This window comes from Mus musculus, chromosome 11 (assembly GCF_000001635.26).
Source record: "Mus musculus strain C57BL/6J chromosome 11, GRCm38.p6 C57BL/6J".
Lineage (NCBI taxonomy): Eukaryota > Metazoa > Chordata > Mammalia > Rodentia > Muridae > Mus > Mus musculus.
Genome location: NC_000077.6, coordinates 103,590,096 through 103,611,212, shown reverse-complemented (window position 1 = coordinate 103,611,212; position 21,117 = coordinate 103,590,096). Strand labels below are relative to the sequence as shown.

The window sequence follows — 21,117 nt, the reverse complement described above, 5'->3', positions numbered from 1 at the left end:
TTCTTTTAAGCATGTGGCACTCATGTATAGATTCTCATTTTTGAAATGTCATGGAAGCCTTTTTGGTGACATGTGCCTATAATCTTAGCACTAGGGAAAAATGAGAATCACAAGCTCAAGGCCAGCCTAGACTGTACTGGTAAGATACTTTCTCAGGATGACAAAAGGGCTAGGAATACAGCTTAGTGGTAGATTGCTTGACTAGCACACACAATGCCCTCCATCCCATTATTAGGGCTGGAAATGGGGTGGGGGGAGTGGGACACCTGGGTAGATCACTCAGTTGTTAACATGTCCAAATTGCAAGTATGGGGATTACAGTTCAGATCCTCAGAATCTCATGTAAATGACAGGTTAGTGTTGACAGTCTACCTTACAGCTTGAAAGCTAGATACTACCGGAACAATCTGGCTGACACATGTACTATATCGGCAAGAGTCTAGGTTTGATTGAGAGACCCTGTCTCAGTAAAGTAGAAGAGTGAGTGTGGATAACCATTAACGTCAAACTTGGGCTTCTGCATGCACACATGCAAAATGGAAACAAAACATACAAGGTTTATAAGATAATTTATACACTTCACTCCATAGACCTTGTCACTCTTCTTCTGTGCCCTACCATCCATAACATAAATCCCACTTGGATTTTGGGGTGCAAAATGCAATTTCATTTGTGTTTTTCACAGATGAGCTAAAACTCCTTTCACAGTGATTTTGTGTCTTTTCCTTACGTGGCACGTCTGAGAACTATTTCCACACCAGTACATTTCTTTCACTAGTTATAATTTTTTCATCTTTCTAACACCTACACAGGCTTCAACAGACAGCCCTTAAGCAAAGTTTTGGTATTACTAATATGGTTTCTTAGTAGTTAATAGTGATTAAAAATTTGCCTATTTTAATGACCATATTAAATTTTAAATCACATATATTTTTATGGGCTTAAAGAAGGAATTCATTTAGACACAGTAAAAATACTTAGTAATTAACTCTCCTTTTTAACCAAAAGGTGGGTCAGATTAGAAGTTGACCTTTTGAGGAAGTATCTCACCAGTAGTCAGGCGTTCTTAACTGTGCTTCCTCAGAGACTGATAGATTCAGGAATCATAAAGTTGGTGGCGTCCCTCATTCTGCATCGAGCACTTCCATGAAGGTGTTAGGATTTTTACTGATTCTGTTTATTCTTTTCCTATTATTCAATTATATCAACTGTTTCTCCACAGAAATTTCAAAGGAAATGATATTTCTTTCATTGACAAAAATGTATGGAAGGTATACCGTTGGACTGAGAAATTGTGAGTAGTGTGTGTGTGTGCATAGATATATTCTCTCCAAATATTATGCAAAATAGTGCACTAAGGCCTTTTTTTGGTCCAGATTTTGAGGTGACTATGTCTGAGGAAAGACATTTCCTCTGCGCAACCCAGTAAATTTCTGATAGCTCAACATGGAAGGTTTAGGGTAGAGAGAGGGAGTTCTAATCTCACTAAATAAAGAAATTGGTATTGATTGCATTTTCCTGGTAAGTTGCATGAGGACTGGGGTGTGGTTCAGTGTTAGTACACGAGACCATGAGTTGGAACCTTACTAGTGCAGGCAAAAATTTTAATTTTAATGTTGTGGGGTTTCATAAGAGGCAGATTTGTTTTGCAGTACAGGAATAGTCTATGATGTCATTTTTAGTGGTTAGTAGTTAAGTAAGAGGGATATTGAAACCTTCCTTGTGCCATAATTCCTCAGCTCTGAGGTAACCACTACTCTAAATTGGTATATATCCATCAGACACATTTGCATATAGAAAATAACAGTGTCTCTGCTTTCCTTATCACTTTTACATAAATGATAACATCTGGTAACTTCTTGTTTTCACTTCATGATATTTAAAATTTTCTTTCACATGTGTAGAGGCTTATACTATTCATTTCCAGTTCTGTTTAATATTTTATAGTGTGTACACATCCGTGAGAATTTAATATTATCCTGCTGATTATTAGAGACTATCTGGTTTTTCTGTTACTTGTCTGGCTGTAATAAATGTCCTGTATACCTTGGACAAGTGTTTCTATAGACCAGATATCTAGAAATAGAGCCTTTAGGATAGTTTTTACATATGAAATTTTAACTGCCCTAAAAATAAGTAGTGCCAACTTACACTCTAGGCAATAGCACATGACAGCATGTATCTCTTCATCCCATTTCACCACCAATGTTCTCCGTCTGTTTGATGGTTTTTGATCCAGGTAACCTTTTAATTTTCCAGAATTCTCAGCGAAAATCACCTGACTGAATTACATAAGGAGTCATTCGAAGGCCTGCTATCCCTCCAGGTTTTGTAAGTTAGTTGAGCATATCTATTTGTAAGTAATGAGTTGTCTGTGGATGGATTAGATACTAACATCTCTTCAAACAATAAAACTGCGCAATTATTGAGTAGTTTGGCAGTGCTTGCCTATAATTCCAGCCCTGAGGAGGTGGAAAGTGGGAGGATTGCTGCAAGTTGGAGATCTGCATGGTCTACATAGTGGCTTTCATACCTGCTCCAGGGCTGCTAGGCAAGAGCCTGGCTCTAAAAACATGATAAAAGAAAATCTGCAGTTATGTCTGTCTGTGGGGGTGTCAGCCTATCTCTAACATTAAAATGCCTTTTATGCATTTTAAATTTCCTAAATTATATAGACAAGCTTCAAGCAGAAGAACTCCATTTATAGAAGGAAGATGTTAGGAAGATCTGAGCCATTACTGAGACTCACATGACCCTTGTTTTCTAAGGCATATGCTTCTATTTGGATCTTGCCATACCTCCATCAAGTCTGGTCCATGTTCCCATTTACTGTAGCCCATGAGTTGGGAGCGCTTTGACACTCTTATAAGACTTGTGCAAGCTGATGTGGCAGGGTGCCTGATAACAACTTAAGGAGGCAAGATTCATTTTGGCCCTTCATCTCAGAGGTTTTTGGTTCCTTACAGCTGGCTCCATTGTTTCTGGGTCTGTGTGTGGGCTTAGAAACCTAACATGTTTACTAATTTAGCCTTTACAAAGAGGTTTAAGACAGCATAGTAGGATTTAAGAAATTAATATTAACTTTGAATAGTTATATCAAACAGAAGAAATTAGCCAACTACATAATTTGAATTTGAAGGTCATTAACCCCGAATGTTTTGACAATATTTTACCCCTTTGAGATATAGTCTCGTGTAGCTCAGACTTGCCTTGAACTCTCTAAATAGCCAAAGCTTGACCTGATAAATTCTTGCATCTCTTACCTCACATTTCCAAAGTTCTGGGATTACAGGGATCCATTGTCACATAGTTTTTATAATTCTGAGGATCAAATCCAAGGTTTTTGTGCATTGTAGGCAAGACCTCTACCAACCACGATAGTAGATACCTTATGCTTTTTTTTTCTTTGAGAATTTGCAGCAGTCCTTCTACCGCAGCTTTCTAAATGCTTGGATTGCATGCATGTGCCATCATATCCAGCTTCATATGACCTGAATGAAATTGACAATGAGATAATGTAGCTAAATAGATTATATAAATATTATTTACATAATGAAGTTATTAGGAGAACAGACTGGTATTACAGTTTTCAGAATAAGTTTTATGCCCATGTCAAAATAGATACTGAAATAGTGGTTAATAAGTACATACAAAAGTTTACTTGAAGCAAACATCCCAGAAATACGTCTGTCATTCAATGATTTAAACACTAAAAGGCAGGGGTACTGGCATGTGACTTTAATCATAGCACTGGAGAGGTAGAGGCAGGCAAGTCTCTTGAGTGTGGCTGAGGCTAGTCTGGTCCATAGTGAGTTCCAGGCCAGCCAGGGCTATATAGTGTGTAGAGACTGTATAAAAAAGTTTTTAAAAAATCTCAGCAATGTTGTCAAGGAAAAAATACTTGCAACAGTAACTCTACTTGTTTAGAGATAAGAATATTCTGTGTTGTTCAGTGCCAGAGCTAGATTTCTAACCTTTACCCATGGGTTCAGAACAGCACAAATCGTGAATCATTACTGAGCACAAAAGAAAAAAAAGTGACATTTTTTTTAAGTGAATGGGGTATATTTTCACTTAGAGAGTCTTGCGATAATTCTCCAACCCAAATATGCCCTGGCAATGAAAACACAACTCAATTAATATGAATACAAGCTGTGTACCTAGATTGGGCAGAGCTACCACTACACTACCATCTTCCCCATCGGTGAGACCCCTTATAATTTCGGTTTCTCCAAGCCATGTGCTTCTGCTCCACTTCCCTGCTTCCCTTCTACTTCCTCTCTTCTGTCTCTCCCACCCCTCCTCTCTCCTAACTTTCAGCTCCACCTTCTGTTTTTTTGCCAAATCACCGGCTCTAGCCTTTTTTTTTTTTTTTTTTTTTTTTTTTTTTTTTTTAACAAATTAAGGTGGGAGAAGGTTTACAGGAAATCATGAGTGCTGACTCATTCCTGGGAGAATGCCGTTAGCATCAAATTACAAATAGCCCCAAAGCTACCAGCAACAAGAGAGCATTAGGGAAGTGTGTATACAGGGTTTGTTGTTGTTGTTTTTTGTTTTTTGTTTTTTGTTTTTTCGAGACAGGGTTTCTCTGTGTGTCATTCTGGCTGTCCTGGAACTCACTCTGTAGACCAGGCTGGCCTTGAACTCAGAAATTCGCCTGCCTCTGCCTCCCAAGTGCTAGGATTATAGATGTGCGCCACCACTGCCTGGCACATATACAGAGTCTTATATGGTGTGAAAAATCTTCTGTCTTCTGGGTGTGGTAATATACGTCTTTAATCCCAGCATTCTGGAGGCAGAAGCAGGAAGATCTCACTGAGTTTAAGACCAACCAGGGCTGCATAGTGAGACTTGTCTTAAAAACAAAACCACTTTCCTTCCATAGACACTCAGAGCATGACCATGATTAGTCCTACTTTGTATTGGTATTTTGTGGGGCAGGGGCTTTTGTGACTAAACTACCAAGCTTTACAAATGCTTCGAGAAAATAAAATGAACTTAGTGGAGTAGTCCTCTTATTATTTTAGTTTATAAACAATTATTTCATGTTAATATTATCATTCATTTATTTAAATGTCCTTCAATTTTAAAAATGTGCTAAATAGAACATGTCAAATACTGCATCTGTTATTGGAGGCACAGAGAGGCATAGACAAGGCTCCTTCCCTCTCAGAGCTCACACTGTGAGAGAAACAGCACATGAGCATGCATCTTAATGCTCTGAGACATAGAAGGTTCAGCCATGAAGTCATAAACTGAATTTCTTCCAAATAAGCCACGTTTTTTTAACTCACCAACGATGTGTTTATTTTATAAATATTTGAGTTTGCTCAAATACCTGTGTTAGTCTCAAACTTGGTGGGCAATGTAGGTAAGTTGGACTCCATGCTCTCAAGGAGTTTATAATTAGAAGAAGAGATGCAAAAATAATTTGAAAAGCATGGTGGGGCTGGAGAGATGGCTCAGCAGAGTTCGATTCCCAGCATCAACCTCAGGGGGCTCACAACCTCCTGAACTTGTAGCTCCAGGGGATCAGAAGCCATGTGCACAGAAACATACATACACAAAAATAAAAGTGAAATCGTTTTAAAGTAATGAGGTTTGAGGCGTGGGCTCCGTGCCTAAGAGCACAAGCCAGAAAAGCCCAGTGACCCACTCATTTAGTCCTTAGAACCCACACTAGAGAAAAGCCAGATGCAGCGGCATGCATCTTCAGTCAGTGAGCTAGCCTACAGTAAGCAGTATGGCAAGAACAAGAGACCCTGCTTCAACAAGGTAGAAGACTGGAACTGATTTCTGGAAACTGTCCTCCTACCTCCACACATATACACATTCAGTTTTTATAGGTCACTGAGGTATACATTGTGTCTAGAGAACAAGTAGAGAAAAGACTTGGGTTTGGTTCATGGAAGGTGTTCCAGCACCAGTGCAATTTGAGTAAGACCTTGAACAGTCACTGGGAATCATCAGGCAGGTCTCTTGGGGCGAATGTGCTAAACACTAAAAACAAGAGTGGAAAAAATGGTACACATCAAAGAGTGAGAGGGGTGCCCTGTTGAGCATCTGCAGAGTATAAAAGGGAAGGTAGTTCAGAATCAGGCCTTCTTTGGGTCTGAGTGCCAAGCCAAGGAGCCATAATGGGATCAGGGCTCAGTAACTTATGCACTAAGACAGCCCTCAGTGTCACCTAGAGAACTTGTTAGAACTTCGTGCTGACAGCACCCCACCCCCCCCAGATACCAATTCAGTAAGTCTGGGGTAGGGCTGAGAATTTCCATCTTAAGCTCCCGGATGCCAGATTTGTGCTTGTAAATTTAGTATTCAGGAGACTGAGGTGGGAGGACTATATTCTACATAGACAGAACCTGTTTCAAAACCAAGTCACTTAATAATTCTCTCAGGAAAGACAGCCTCTGAAATTTATCAGGGTTTATAGCTATCTATTTATATATGAGGAGCATAAAGGTTGAGATACTTAGTATAGGTTTTGAGGCTCAAGAAAGTTCAATCAAAGGTTTAGAGTTTAAACAAAAGCAATAGTAGTATCAATTCTAAATTCTGTTGTTTATTCATGCTAATGAGATATCTAATAGCTAACCAAAGCAATATTTCCCTTTTACTTTTCCTAGGGATTTATCCTGCAATAAAATACGCTATATTGAAAGAGGGACATTTGAACCATTACCTTTTTTGAAGTATATGTAAGTTACAAATATAACTCATTCATATTTGGAATTTTATAACCCCATGCTACTTATTCTGATGCATGATTAAAATTTTGCTAGTAGGAAATAAGCCACACTCAGTACAAATAACACATATTTTCTCTCATATGGAGAAGGCAGACTTATGCCTATTTTTTTTTTTTCAGTGCTGGGGACCAAACCCAGGGACTTGTACTTGCTAAGCAAGCACTCTATCAATGAGCTAAATCCACAATCCTTAGACTTACATGTAAATACACACATATGTCTCATGAATGTAGAAGATAGACTATGGAGAGCAAGAAAGAAGTCTAGAAGTATGTAGAATAAGAGAGGATGATGGGAGAAAGAAAGACAGTATTTTCTATAAGTTGAAATCTAGATTTAAGTGAGTGGTGTGTGTGTGTGACATGAAAGAAAAAGTGAGACTCTAAGGAGGAAGGGGGAGAAGGGGAAGGGACAGTGGATAATGGTAGGAAGGATAAGTAAAATATGCATCCTTACAAACACATGTACCATATATAATGTGACCTGTCATGATGAAATCCATTATAGTATGTAGATGAAACATTTTGTAGCTAATAGAAAGTAACTACAATTACACAGAAAATCATTATGTGTGTGTGTTTATGTCTGTGTACACCCATGTGGATGTGTTTGTTTTATAGCCTTCTACCATATGAGTCCTGGGGCTTAAACTCAGGCCTGGTGGCCAGCCTTTTTACTCATTGAGCTATCTCACCAACTCACATATTTTTTGTCTTTGGTAAACTGAGTGAGATTTGTCTTACGATATAGCACGGGTTCTTAGTTGGTGTGCCTGTGCACCCAGGTGATATTTGGCAACTGTGGATTTGCAAATGGCAGACACCACAGCTGTTCTAAACACTCTCCAGTATATAGGACAAACCTATAAGGCAAAACAGGGCTCCAGCCCAAAAATTCAGTGGTACTGAGGTTGTGAAACCCTGTCCTAGAGAAGTAAGATCATTGGGAAAAAAAGGGGACTTAGTTGTCATTTACTGTAGTTAGTACATTGCATATGTAAATACGAAGTATAAATCATAAGCCAATATTATCCACAGTGAGATTTCCTTAGTGAATTGAGAAAACATTGAAACTTTCTGAGAAGGGTTATGTTTCATCATATGTATATTAGGATAATTGTTACTGTTTTGAAGAATTTTTTTCTTTTGGCTCATGTCTTTTTAATTTTTAAAAATTATTTTAGGAACCTTGGGTGCAATTTACTCACGGAACTGAGCTTTGGAACATTTCAAGCATGGCATGGGATGCAGTTTTTACAGCAGTTGTAAGTAGGCAAAAGAGTCAGAGATCCTCCCCACCCCCATTCCCACTATTAAGAGTCCCACAAGGACACCAAGCTACACAACCATAACATGTATGCAGAGGACTAGCTCAGATCCACACAGGATCTGTGACTGTCATTTCAGTCTCTGAAATCCCTGCTTAGTTGATTCTGTGGGCTGTGTTCTTGTGGTATCCTCAACTTATCTGGTTTTCTTTAAGGGTTATTACTCATTTCCTCCTATTTTTGATTCTTTTCCTTGATTTCTTTAAGGGATTTATTAATTTTCTTTTTAAGGACTCGCTCGCCTTCATAAAGTTCAGCTTAAGGTCATTTTCTTGTGCTTCAGCTGTGCTGGAATATCCAGGACTTGCTATAGTAGGATAACTGGGTTCTGGTGGTGGCATATTGCTTTTGCTGTGGCTGTGTTCTTACACTGGTGTCTAGGCATCTGGATTTAGGGTGATTATAGATCTAGGTGCTGATTTCTGTGTTTGTCTTTGTTGAATGGGTGTTTTGTTCCTTGGTTTCTGTTTCCTTTCTGGTCTTTTGGCCAGGGTGGCCTATAGTTGAATAGAGGGTTTTTGCCCAAGTTGGTGGCTGGACTTCTGATACCCAGGTAGCCTTTGTTGGAGCAGAGGCCCTCTACCAGAGTTGTGGGGTTCTGGCATCCTGCATGGCCTCAGAGGTTCTGGCAGCAGGTATGGACTCTGGTGGGATACAAGCTTCTTGCATCTTTTCCAAAGGCAAGTTGCCAAGGGAGAGAAGAGGAATTCTGTGACACCTAGTACATGATTACTGGAATGTTTTTAAGTGAAGTTCTATTTTCCCTGCATTAAAAAATTTGTACAAAGGTCTCAACCGAGGTGGGTTTGTCCAGAACTGAATGGAGCCTAACCTCAAAGGCTTCTCATTGCACAGAATGTGTCAAAGTCCTGACTGGGGCTCTAGCAGCTTCTATATTAATAAACTCTGCATGATTATTAATCAAATATTTAATTTCCAAAATTAGTTAAGGGTCAGGCTCCTCAAGATCCATAGTCACCTCTGGTTCCTGGTACTTACTGGACTACAGCCTCCATGTTACTGACAAACACTGATGCTACATGTTAGTGGTACCTAACCTAAGAGGGGCAGATGCTCTTGAGTCTGAAATTCAGGTCAAAGACACACCAGAAGCTCATTAGTTATGTACCATTGCTTGATTGATAGCAGGATTCTTACCCCTTTTCTATAAAAATATTACAAAGAACTAATAGTGGTTTATAATCTACATGGTAAGTGTATACCCAACCCCTGAATTAAAGCGCTTCTTTTCATCTACAGAGACCCAGACTGGTGGCTTTTTAAAATTCTTTTAGTCAATTAATTGCTTCTAACAATAAAATTCCACGATTTTACAAACTGCAGAACTCCACAAAGCAGAACAGCTTCATATTATTCACATGCTGGCTTCTCTCATGCATGCAAGCATTATGCTGAAAACAAATATGAGCTAAAACAAAGTGAAAAATCTAAGCTGTACCCTATCGAAAGCTGTTAGTTCCTGTAGAGCTTACCTACAGTGTATTATCAACACTGAGTATAGCCACGCTGAGACTAACGGGGCTGCCAGCCTGTTTTGGAAACAGCCAGGGTTTCTCCTGCTCCCCTGGTATTGGTTTCCTGTAGGAAGCTGTCCATCTGCAAACGTTTGCTCTTTTCAGGAAATGGTCCTCCCTGTGGTCTGGACAGGATCCTGGCATCTGTCGCTCACATTCAGATGGCACAGACACTGAAGAAGTAGAGCAACTTCAGTCAGTCCTTTGGGATGGTTTAGTGGGATGTTGAATTTGTAGTCATCCTGCAGTTTTGAGAGGGTCACATCCAACATTTATGACACCTTTTCTCTTCCTGTTGCATCCTATTTTCCTGCTGGTATAGCAAGGCGCCTTCTCCTCTAATCCTGATAATTTGTCCTCTGTCTGAAACCGGTTTTTGATTATGAGGTGTCTATGATGATTCTGAGGTGTCTGTTATGTTTCCGGTACTAGGTAAAGTATTGACACAAATAAGATAACACGTTGAGCTGCTTCTTCTTCAGGAAAACACCAAATGACAGATGACACCGGTGCAGCGGGAGGGCGGGTTAGACCCACGGGCCCAGGATTAGGAGGCCTCCGGCACCTTCCACAGAGGATCCAGCAGCAATCTTAGGGGTCGTGGAGGCCGTGGTGTGGTGGAGGCCGAGGGGCTCGTGGAGGTAAAGCAGAAGACAAGAAGTGGATCCCCACTTCCAAGCTGGGGCGCCTGGTTAAGGACATGAAGATGAAGTCCTTGGAAGAGATCTACCCGTTCTCCCTGCCCATTAAGGAGTCTGAGATCATTGACTTTTTCCTGGGTGCGTCCCTAAAGGATGAGGGTCTGAAAATCATGCCAGTGCAGAAACAGACTCGGGCTGGCCAGCGTTCAAGGCTTTCCTCGCTGTTGGGGACTACAGTGGTCACATTGGTCTTGGTGTTAAGTGCTCCAAGGAGGTCTCCACTGCCATCCAAAGGGCAATCATCTTGGCCAAGCTTTCCATCGTCCCTGTGCAGAGAGGCTATTGGGGGAACAAGATTGGCAAGGCCTACACTGTTCCATGCAAGGTGACAGGCCGCTGTGGCTCTGTGCTGGTGCGTCTCATTCCTGCCCCCAGAGGCACTGTCATTGTCTCTGCTCCTATACCCAAGAAACTACCAAGGATGGCCGGTATAGATGACTGCTACACTTCAGCCAGAGGCTGCACTGCCACCCTGGGCAACTTTGCCAAGGCCACCTTTGAAACCATCTCTAAGACTTACAGCTACCTGACCCCTGACCTCTGGAAAGAGACTGTGTTCACCAAGTCTCCTTCTCAGGAATTTCTGATTGTCTTGTGAAACCCATACCAGAGTTTCTGTTCAGAGGACCCAGGCTCCAGCTATGGCTACCACATAAGGGTTTTTATACAAGAAAAATGAATTGAGTCTGTTTTTAGAAGAACAGATAATATGTTGAAAGTTCATAGAATGGTGTTTGACACATAATAAATACTCAAACATTATCATACCTCATTTTTTACTTTCTCCCAGACTCTTGCAGTCTTACTATTCTTTTTTCAGTTAATTAATTTATTTTTTGTATATGAGTGATCTGTCTTCATACACACACCAGAAGAGGAAATTGGAAATTGGATCCCATTACAGATGTTGTGAGCCACTATGTGGTTGCTAGGGATTAGAGAAGCAACCTGTATTCTTAACTACTGAACTATCTCTCCAGCCCCACAGTATTACTATTCTTTTTTTATTTATTATTTTTATTAGATATTTTCTTCATTTACATTTGAAATGCTATCCCTGAAAGTCCCCTATACCCTCCCCCTGCCCTGTTCTGCTCCCCAACCCACCCACTCCTACTTCCTGGCCCTGGCATTCCCCTGTACTGGGGCATATAATCTTTGCAAGACCAAGGGCCTCTCCTCCCATTGATGGCCTACTAGGCCAAACTCTGCTACATTTTCAACTGGAGACACAATCTCTGGGGGGTACTGGTTAGTTCATATTGTTGTTCCACCTATAGGGTTGCAGGCCCCTTTAGCTCCTTGGGTACTTTCTCTAGCTCCTTCACTGGGGGCCCTGTGTTCTATCAAAAAGATGACTGTAAGCATCCACTTCTGTATTTGCCAGGCACTGGCATATCCTCACAAGAGACAGCTATATCAGGGTCCTGTCAACAAAATCTTGCTGGTATATGCAATAGTGTCTGGGTTTGGTGGTTGTTTATAGGATGGATCCCCGGGTGGGGCAGTCTCTGGCTGGTCCTTCCTTCTGTCTCAGCTCCGAACTTTGTCTCTATAATGCCTTCCATGGGGATTTTGTTCCCCAATCTAAGAAGGAACGAAGTATCCACACTTTGGTCTTCCTTCTTCTTGAGTTTTTTGTGTTTTGCAAAATGTATCTTAGGTATTCTAGGTTTTTGGGCTAATATCCACTTATCAGTGAGTACATATCATGTGTGTTCTTTTGTGATTGGATTACCTCACTCAGGATGATATCCTCAAGATCCATCCATTTGCCTAGGAATTTCATAAATTCATTCATTTTAATAGCTGAGTAGTACTCCATTGTGTAAATGTACCACATTTTCTGTATCCATTCTTCTGTTGAGGGACATCTGGGTTCTTTCCAGCTTCTGGCTACTATAAATAAGGCTGCTATGAACATAGTGGAGCATGTGTCCTTATTACAAGTTGAAACATTTTCTGGGTATATGCCCAGGAGAGGTATTGCTGGATCTTCCAGTAGTACTATGTCCAGTTTTCTGAGAAACCACCAAACTGATTTCCAGAGTGGTTGTACCAGATTGCAATCCCACCAGCAATGGAGGAGTGTTCCTCTTTCTCCACATCCTCACCAGCATCTGCTGTCACCTGAATTTATGATCTTAGTCATTCTGACTGGTGTGAGGTAGAATCTCAGGGTTGTTTTGATTTGCATTTCCCTGATGATTAAGGATGTTGAACATTTTTTCAGGTGCTTCTCAGCCATTGGGTATTCCTCAGTTGAGAACTCTTTGTTTAGCTGTGTACCCCATTTTAAAATAGGGTTATTTGATTTTCTGGAGTCCACCTTCTTGAGTTTTTTATATATATTGGATATTAGTCCCCTATCTGATTTAGGATAGGTAAAGATCCTTTCCCAATCTGTTGGTGGCCTTTTTGTCTTACTGATGGTGTCTTTTGCCTTACAGAAGCTTCACGATTTATGAGGTCCCATTTGTCGAGTCTCAATCTTACAGCACAAGCCATTGCTGTTCTGTTCAGGAATGTTTCCCCTGAGCCCATATGTTCTAGCTTTTCCCCACTTTCTCCTCTATAAGTTTCAGTGTCTCTGGTTTTATGTGGAGTTCTTTGATCCACTTAGACTTGAGCTTTGTATAAGGAGATAAGAATGAATCAATTCGCATTCTTCTACATGATAACCACCAATTGAGCCAGCACCATTTGTTGAAAATGCTGTCTTTTTCCACTGGATGGTTTTAGCTCCCTTGTCAAAGATCAAGTGACCATAGGTGTGTGAGTTCATCACTGGGTCTTCAATTCTATTCCATTGATCCACCTGTCTGTCTCTGTACTAGTACCAGGCAGTTTTGATCACAATTGCGCTGTAGTACAGCTTGAGGTCAGGCATGGTGATTTCACCAGAGGTTCTTTTATTGTAGAGAATAGTTTTTGCTATCCTAGGCTTTTTGTTATTCCAGATGAATTTGCAAATTGCCCTTTATAACTTGGTGAAGAATTGAGTTGGGATTTTGATGGGGATTGCATTGAATCTGTAGATTGCTTTTGGCAAGATAGCCATTTTTACTATATTAATCCTGCCAGTCCATGAGCATGGGAGATCTTTCCATCTTCTGAGATCTTCTTTGATTTCTTTCTTCAGAGATTTGAAGTTCTTATCATACAGATCTTTCACTTCCTTAGTTAGAGTCACACCAAGGTATTTTATATTATTTGTGACTATTGTAAAGAGTGTTGTTTCCCTAATTTCTTTCTCAGCCTGTTTTATCCTTTGTGTAGAGAAAGGCCACTGATTTGTTTGAGTTAATTTTATATTCAGCTACTGCACTGAAGCTGTTTATCGGGTTTAGGAGTTCCCTGGTGGAATTTTTAGGGTCACTTATATATACTATCATATCATCTGCAAATAGTGATTTTGACTTCTTCCTTTCCAATTTGTATCCCCTTGATCATCTCCTTTTGTTGTCAAATTGCTCTGGCTAGGACTTCAAGTACTATATTGAATAGATAGGGAGGAAGTGGGTAGGCTTGTCTAGTCCCTGATTTTAGTTGGATTGCTTCAAGTTTCTCTCCATTTAGTTTGATGTTGGCTACTGGTTTGCTGTATATTGCTTTTACTATGTTTAGGTATGAGCCTTGAATTCCTGATCTTTCCAAGACTTTTATCATGAATGGATGTTGGATTTTGTCAAATGCTTTCTCAGCATCTAACGAGATGATCATGTGGTTTTTGTCTTTGAGTTTGTTTATGTAGTGGATTACGTTGATGAATTTCCACATATTAAACCATCCCTGCATCCCTGGGATGAAGCCTACTTGATCATGATGGATGATTGTTTTGATGTGTTCTTGGATTCGGCTTGCGAGAATTGTATTGAGTATTTTTGCATCGATATTCATAAGGGAAATTGGTCTGAAGTTCTCTTTCTTTGTTAGATCTTTGTGTGGTTTACGTATCAGAGTAATTGTAGCTTCATAAAAGGAATTGGGTAGAGTACCTTCTGTTTCTATTTTGTGAAATAGTTAGAGGAGTATTGGAATTTGGTCTTCTTTAAAGGTCTGATAGACCTCTGCAATAAACCCATCTGGTCCTGGGCTCTTTTTGGTTGGGAGACTGTTAATGACCGCTTCTATTTCTTTAGTGGATTTGGGGCTGTTTTGATCGTTAATCTGATCCTGCTTTAACTTTGGTACCTGGTATCTGTCTAGAAAATTGTCCATTTCATCCAGGTTTTCCAGTTTTGTTGAGTATAACCTTTTGTAATAGGATTTGATGATGCTTTAGATTTCCTCCGGTTCTGTTGTTATGTCTCCCTTTTCATTTCTTATTTTGTTAATTAGGATACTGTCCCTGTGCCCTCTAGTGAGTCTGGGTAAGGGTTTATCTATCTTGTTGATTTTATAAAAAACAAACAAACAAACAAACAAAAAAAAAGAAACAGCTCCTGGTTTTGTTGATTCTCTGTATAGTTCTTTTTGTTTCTCCTTGGTTGATTTCAGCCCTGAGATTGATTATTTCCTGCTGTCTACTCCTCTTGGGTGAATTTGCTTCTTTTTGTTCTAGAGCTTTTAGGTGTGTTGTCAAGCTGCTAGTGTGTGCTCTTTCTAGGTTGTTTTTTTTTGTTTGTTTGTTTGTTTGGTTGGTTTTTTTGTGTTTTTTTGGCGGCACTCAGAGCTATGAGTTTTCCTCTTAGGACTGCTTTCATTGTGTCCTATAAGTTTGGGTATGTGTGGCTTCATTGTCATTAAACTCTAAAAAGTCTTTAATTTCTTTCTTTATTTCTTCCTTGACCAAGTTATCATTGAGTAGAGTGTTGTTCAGCATCCACGTCAACGTTGGCTTTCTATTATTTATGTTGTTATTGAAGATCAGCCTTAGTCTGTGGTGATCTAATAGGATGTATGGGATAATTTCAATATTTTTGTATCTGTTGAGGCCTGTTTTGTGACCGATTATATGGTCAGTTTTGGAGAAGGTACCATGAGGTGCTGAGAAGAAGGTATATCCTTTTGTTTTAGGATAAAATGTTCTGTAGATAGCTGTTAAATCCATTTGTTTTATAACTTTTGTTAGTTTCACGGTGTCTCTGTTTAGTTTCTGTTTCCAGAATCTGTCAATTGATGAGAGTGGGGTGTTAAAGTTTCCCACTATCATTGTGTGTGGTGCAATGTGTGCTTTGAGTTTTACTAAAGTTTCTTTAATGAATGTGGCTGCCCTTGCATTTTGAGCATAGATATTCAGAATTGAGAGTTCATCTTGGAAGATTTTACCTTTGATGAGTATGAAGTGCCCCTCCTTGTCTTTTTTGATAACTTTGGGTTGGAAGTAGATTTTATTCGATATTAGCATGGTTACTCCAGCTTGTTTCTTTGGACTGTTTGCTTGGAAAATTGTTTTCCAGCCTTACTCTGAGGTAGTGTCTGTCTTTGTCCCTGAGGTAGGTTTCCTGTATGCAGCAAAATGTTGGGTCCTGTTTATGTAACCAGTCTGTTAGTCTATGTCTTTGTATTGGGGAATTGGGTCCATTGATATTAAGAGATATTAAGGAAAAGTAATTGTTAGTTCCTATTATTTTTGTTGTTAGAGTTGGCATTCTGTTCTTGCGGCTATCTTCTTTTAGGTTTGTTGAAGAATTACTTTCTTGCTTTTTCTAGGGTGGCATTTCCCTCCTTGTGTTGGAGTTTTCCCTTTATTATCCTTTGAAGGGCTAGATTCGTGGAAAGATATTGTATCAATTTGGTTTTGTCATGGAATACTTTGGTTTCTCCATCTATGGTAATTGAGAGTTTTGCTGGGTATAGTAGCCTGGGCTGGCATTTGTGTTCTCTTAGGGTCTGTATAACATCTGTCCAGGATCATCTGACTTTCATAGTCTCTGTTAAGAAGTCTGGTGTAATTCTAATAGGTCTGCCTTTATATGTTACTTGACCTTTTTCACTTACTGCTTTCAATGTTCTACCTTTATTTAGTGCATTTGTTGTTCTGATTATTATGTGATGGGGGAATTCCTTTTCTGGTCCAGTCTATTTGGAGTTCTGTAGGCTTATTGTATATTCATGGGTATCTCTCTCTCTCTAGGTTAGGAAAGTTCTCTTCTATAATTTTGTTGAGATATTAACTGGTCCTTTTAGTTGAAAATCTTCATTCTCATCTATACCTATTATCCTTAGGTTTGGTCTTCTCATTGTGTCCTGGACTTCCTGGATGTTTTGAGTTAGGATATTTTTGCACTTTGCATTTTCTTTGATTGTTGTGTTCATGATTTCTATGGAATCTTCTGTACCTGAGATTCTCTCTTCCATCTCTTGTATTCTGTTGTTGATACTCACATCTATGGTTTCTGATTTCTTTCCTAGGATTTCTATCTCCAGAGTTGTCTCCCTTTGTGATTTCTTTATTATTTCTACTTCCATTTTTAGGTCCTGGATGGTTTTGTTCAATTCTTTCACCTGTTTGGTAGTGTTTTCCTATAAGGGATTCTTTAAGGGATTTTTGTGTTTCCTCTTTAAGGGCTTCTATCTGTTTACCTGTGTTCTCCTGTATTTCTTTAAGGGGGTTATTTATTTCCTTCTTAAAGTCCTCCATCATTATCATGAGAAGTGACTTTAGATCCATATCTTGCTTTTCTGGTGTGATGGTGTATCCAGGACTTGCTATGGTGAGAGAGTTTGGTTCTGATGATGCCAAGTAACCTTGGTTTCTGTTGCTTCTTTTCTTATGCTTGCCTCCTATCATCTGATTATCTCAAGTGTTTGCTGCCCTCAATATATCTAATTGAACCCTGTTCTTCCTATAATCCTGGTTGATTCGGGACTCCTCAGAGTCCAGCTTTCTCTGTGATCCTGTAATTCCAGGATCCTGTGAACCTGAGATTCTGGGTGTGTCAGAGTTCTTGGCAGTCAAGCTTCCTCTGAGACCCTGAGATCCTGGTGTGATCAAGCTCCTGATATCCTGGGATCCTGAAATCCTAAGATCCTGGGTGTGTTACAGCTCCTGGAAATGGTGTGTCTTCTGGGGACTGTGGGGCTGTCTGGTGTGTTCGAAACCAAGATATACCAGCACCAATCAGAAGGAACCCAAGCTTCTGATCAGGCAGGGCTCCTGTGTCCTTGCTCCTGCTGTCACAGGCCTGTCATGATTGGTTTGGAACAGATGTTGTGTTCCACTCACCAGTGATGCTAAGATCCTGGATGTGCTAGGGCGCCTGCAACATGGAGAGTCCTCGGGGACCTTGGGACAGTCTGCAGAGTTCGCGCCCAAGGTGCCATTATTACTATTCATGTGACCAATTTGTGAACAAAAATTGTTGAAACTGAGAGATCTTGACTCACATGTCCAGGTTCACACCATTAACATGTATATAACTTCTTAGCAGCTTTCCATGTAATTTTCTGGGTAACATTCCTTTCCTTTTAATAGGAGTTAAACTTGACAATCCATTTCCCTCAGGAAACACTAGAGCTTCTGGACACACCACCGTCACCATTCTCAGAACTCCTGTCCCTGGTCCATTGGACATAAGAACTCACTACTTCTAAGCATGCCCCTCTTAGATGCCTCTCTCTGCCTCATTCACATTCATTTCAGGTAGGAAAATGCTATAAGGACTTCCTAAGTCTGAGATTGTCTTACCCAATCACATCAGTAGAAAGTTACAGATCTAGAATTTGAGTCTTGCTGGTTCTTCTCTCCATTTTCATCACCAGCAATCTTCGTTAAGGTGATTCTTAGCATTGTGATTAAGATATCTCGACCTTTCTATTTCCTTGGACTCTACTGGTATAACACAAACTCCTACGCCAAGGAGCTTGGAGTGGGGAGGCGTGCTCGAAGGCCTATGGACCTTGTAGAGGAGGAAAAGAAAGGATTTCTTCTTTCCTCACATTCTTCTTGCACGTTGAAACAGGGTCTGAGTCGCTGCTTATTTTTCTTCCTCTAAGGAAGCTGTTTCCCTGCCTGTCTTTGGGATTCTAGTGTGAGTGCTTTTGGAGGCAGGCTTAGCTTCTCCCTTCTAACTGTGCAGAACTGCAAGGTCAGCCAGGGGTGAACTTCCTCGTGAAGTTTTGGTTGTTTTTTTACCTATGCCCATGCATACACATGTTCATGGACTTCAAAATATTCAGGTATGTGACTTGTGCTCCTCTGTTTTTTCAGGGATACATTGGAGCATCTTAGATTTCCTACAGATGTCTTATTCTTCAGCTTTTCTTTTAAGCTTGTTGCTTAGGCTATTTTTCATCCTAACTATAATCCAATTTCTCATGTAGCTGTCATAGTTAAAATATTTGCCTGGAATTGTTTTCTGAAATCAACTCTTAGAAAGATCAGCATGCAGTTATATCAAATAAAGACAGGCCATTCTAGTGACATCTCCCAGGGACCTACCAATGAGGCTTTGAAGGATCTTAACTTTACGTTGTTCCCCATAGTGGTGGGGTTATAGGCTGTTGTGTTTTTATTATAATTATCTATTTACTCTTTTATAGTTTTATATTTTTTTAAGAATTTCATACTTTAACATAACATGACTCTTTCAGCAGTCAGCTATGATTTATTGAAAGCAGAAGCACATTCATGTAAGCCTGTACACACACACACACACACACACACACACACACACACACACAGTAAAGCACACAAAAGAGACATACTCCCCAAGTGGGAAGGGATCCCAGAACCATGTTTGAGTGTTCTCTGACAGTGGGGGTTTTTCATGTAACATGTTTTGATCAAACCCATCTCCACATTCTTCCCTCTTTAGTTCATCCCTTACAACTCCCACTACTTTCCCCTCCTAACAACTTTAAGTGTTCTTTAAAAGCAAAAACTCACCATGGCTTCTTGGTGCTGCCTGTATGTGCACGGCATGAGTGTAGGACCATCTGCTGGAGCATGGATAGCCTCTCAAGACCTACATCTCTGAATGTACTATTCTCCCCACCCAGAAACCATCAGTTGTCAGTAGCCCCTCAGATAGGGATAGAACTTCATGAGTTCTTCCCTCTTCCATGCTATGATTTTAACTAAGTTGGTCTTATACCAGTCTCGTGCATATAGTTCCAGATGGTATAAGTTCATTTTTGCAACAGTGCAAATGTCTAGCAAATACTGTTTCTCTGAAGACTTCTACTCCCTTTAGCATTTGCAGTCTTTCTTTCCCCTCTTTCATGGTGATCCATGAGCCTTTGGGGGACAGGGTTTGATATAGTATAGATGTCCCATTTATAGTTGAGTACTCCATAGTCTCTTATTCTTTTCATGTTGACCATTTGTAGGTCTTTGTATTAGTCATCTACTGTAAAAAGAAATTTAAAAAAGAAGCTTCTCTGATTAGAGTTGAAAGGTGCACTAATCTGTGGGCATAAAAATAAGAATGTAGGGAACAGTTCATTATTATGTCCAGAATAAATAGTACTTGGGTCTCCTTCTATAGCCAATGAACTAGTGAATTACAGGTTTTTGGTCATGTTTGTGCAAAATATGAATTCTGTCTTATGTAGTGGGCTTTAAATCTAATCAGAAAGTGATTGGTAACTTCGATAACAATTATGCCACTATTGCACCAGTGGCTTGTTATAGTTGCTGACGTTTTACAACTTGGTAATTCCAGTCATTCTTTTTCTCCTCCATTAGTGTACATAGCACTTTCCAGCATTTTCCAGCTATGAAAACTAGCTATTAGGGGATAAAGCTTCCAGATTGAATGACAATAGCCCCCATAGGCTCATATATTTGAATACTTGGTCCTCAGTTGGTGAAATTGTTTGGGAAGGATTAGAAAGAATGGCCTTCTTGGAGGAGTTTTGTCACTGGGTGTAGGCCTTAAGGTTTTAAAAGGCTCTAGCTATTCTCAGTGCTCTTTTACTTTCTGCCTTCTATTTGTGGATCAGGATGTAAGCTCTCAGCTGTTTCTGCAACCACACCTATACTTTCCATCAAAGACTCGAACCTGCTGAAAGTATAAGCTTAATTAAACACTTTCTAAGTTTTCTTGGTCATGGTGTTTTATCATAGCTATATAAAAGTAGCTCAGGCAAGTAGCCACTTGATTTCTCCATGCCCTATGACTCAAATATTTTGTATCTTCAGCTATATGGTCTTATGATCAAGTTCTAGAGGGTAACCAATAGCATTGGAAATAGCCTGTAATATTTAGGAGGGGATCTAAGGGAAACCCTTTGACCAACAACTTGAAAAGGAGTAATCCATATTAGGTGTACTTTGGCTTTTTATTTGATAGCTTATGTTGTCTGTAGGAGGCATCGTCTCTCCATTATAGGGTAACTCTGTTAAACATATCAACACACACACACACACACACACACACACACACACACACACACACACACACACACCAAATAATGTTTTATTCAAATCCACCTCCACATTCTTTTCTCTTTAATTCAGCTCTTATCCCTCCCATCACTTTGCCCTCCCAACATTTTAGAAGAAAGCTTTTATTCTGCAGGTGTAATTGTCATCTCAGAGGTTTACTGTTGAATAAACTCACTCTTGCTAGCTCTTTTTGAACTCTGGCTGGCTGGTTTAACTTATTAGCTGTTCTGATTCAAACTCCTCTCCAAGCTGACTGATTCACGCTAGTTTTTCTCGGCTTCTGGCTGAATTGCTCTGCTTGGCCTCAAACTAACTATAGCATTCTGTTCTAATCTTTTGGCTCCTCATTCTCTGACTTGTCTTGTCATCACCTGTTTTTAGCTTGTTCTTTCTGCAACCTTTCTCCATAAAACTGTCCTAGTAAAAAGTGCCTTTGAACTCCATGACCTGAACTGCCATCAACTGA

At 39.9% G+C, this 21,117-nt stretch overlaps 1 protein-coding gene and 1 pseudogene across 2 annotated transcripts in view; both read left to right on the top strand.

Moving 5' to 3' along the window:
* Positions 1 to 21,117, top strand: part of Gm884 (predicted gene 884) — an 86,907-nt gene that overhangs the window by 10,271 nt on the left and 55,519 nt on the right. For both annotated transcript variants that reach the window (NM_001033434.2, XM_030246104.1), the window contains exons 2-5: positions 1,223 to 1,294; positions 2,260 to 2,331; positions 6,630 to 6,701; positions 7,936 to 8,016. In NM_001033434.2, coding sequence (NP_001028606.2) covers positions 1,223 to 1,294; positions 2,260 to 2,331; positions 6,630 to 6,701; positions 7,936 to 8,016 — 297 coding nt within the window. The remainder of the gene's footprint in view (positions 1 to 1,222; positions 1,295 to 2,259; positions 2,332 to 6,629; positions 6,702 to 7,935; positions 8,017 to 21,117) is intronic.
* On the top strand, positions 10,082 to 11,004 carry Gm11643 (predicted gene 11643; annotated as a pseudogene).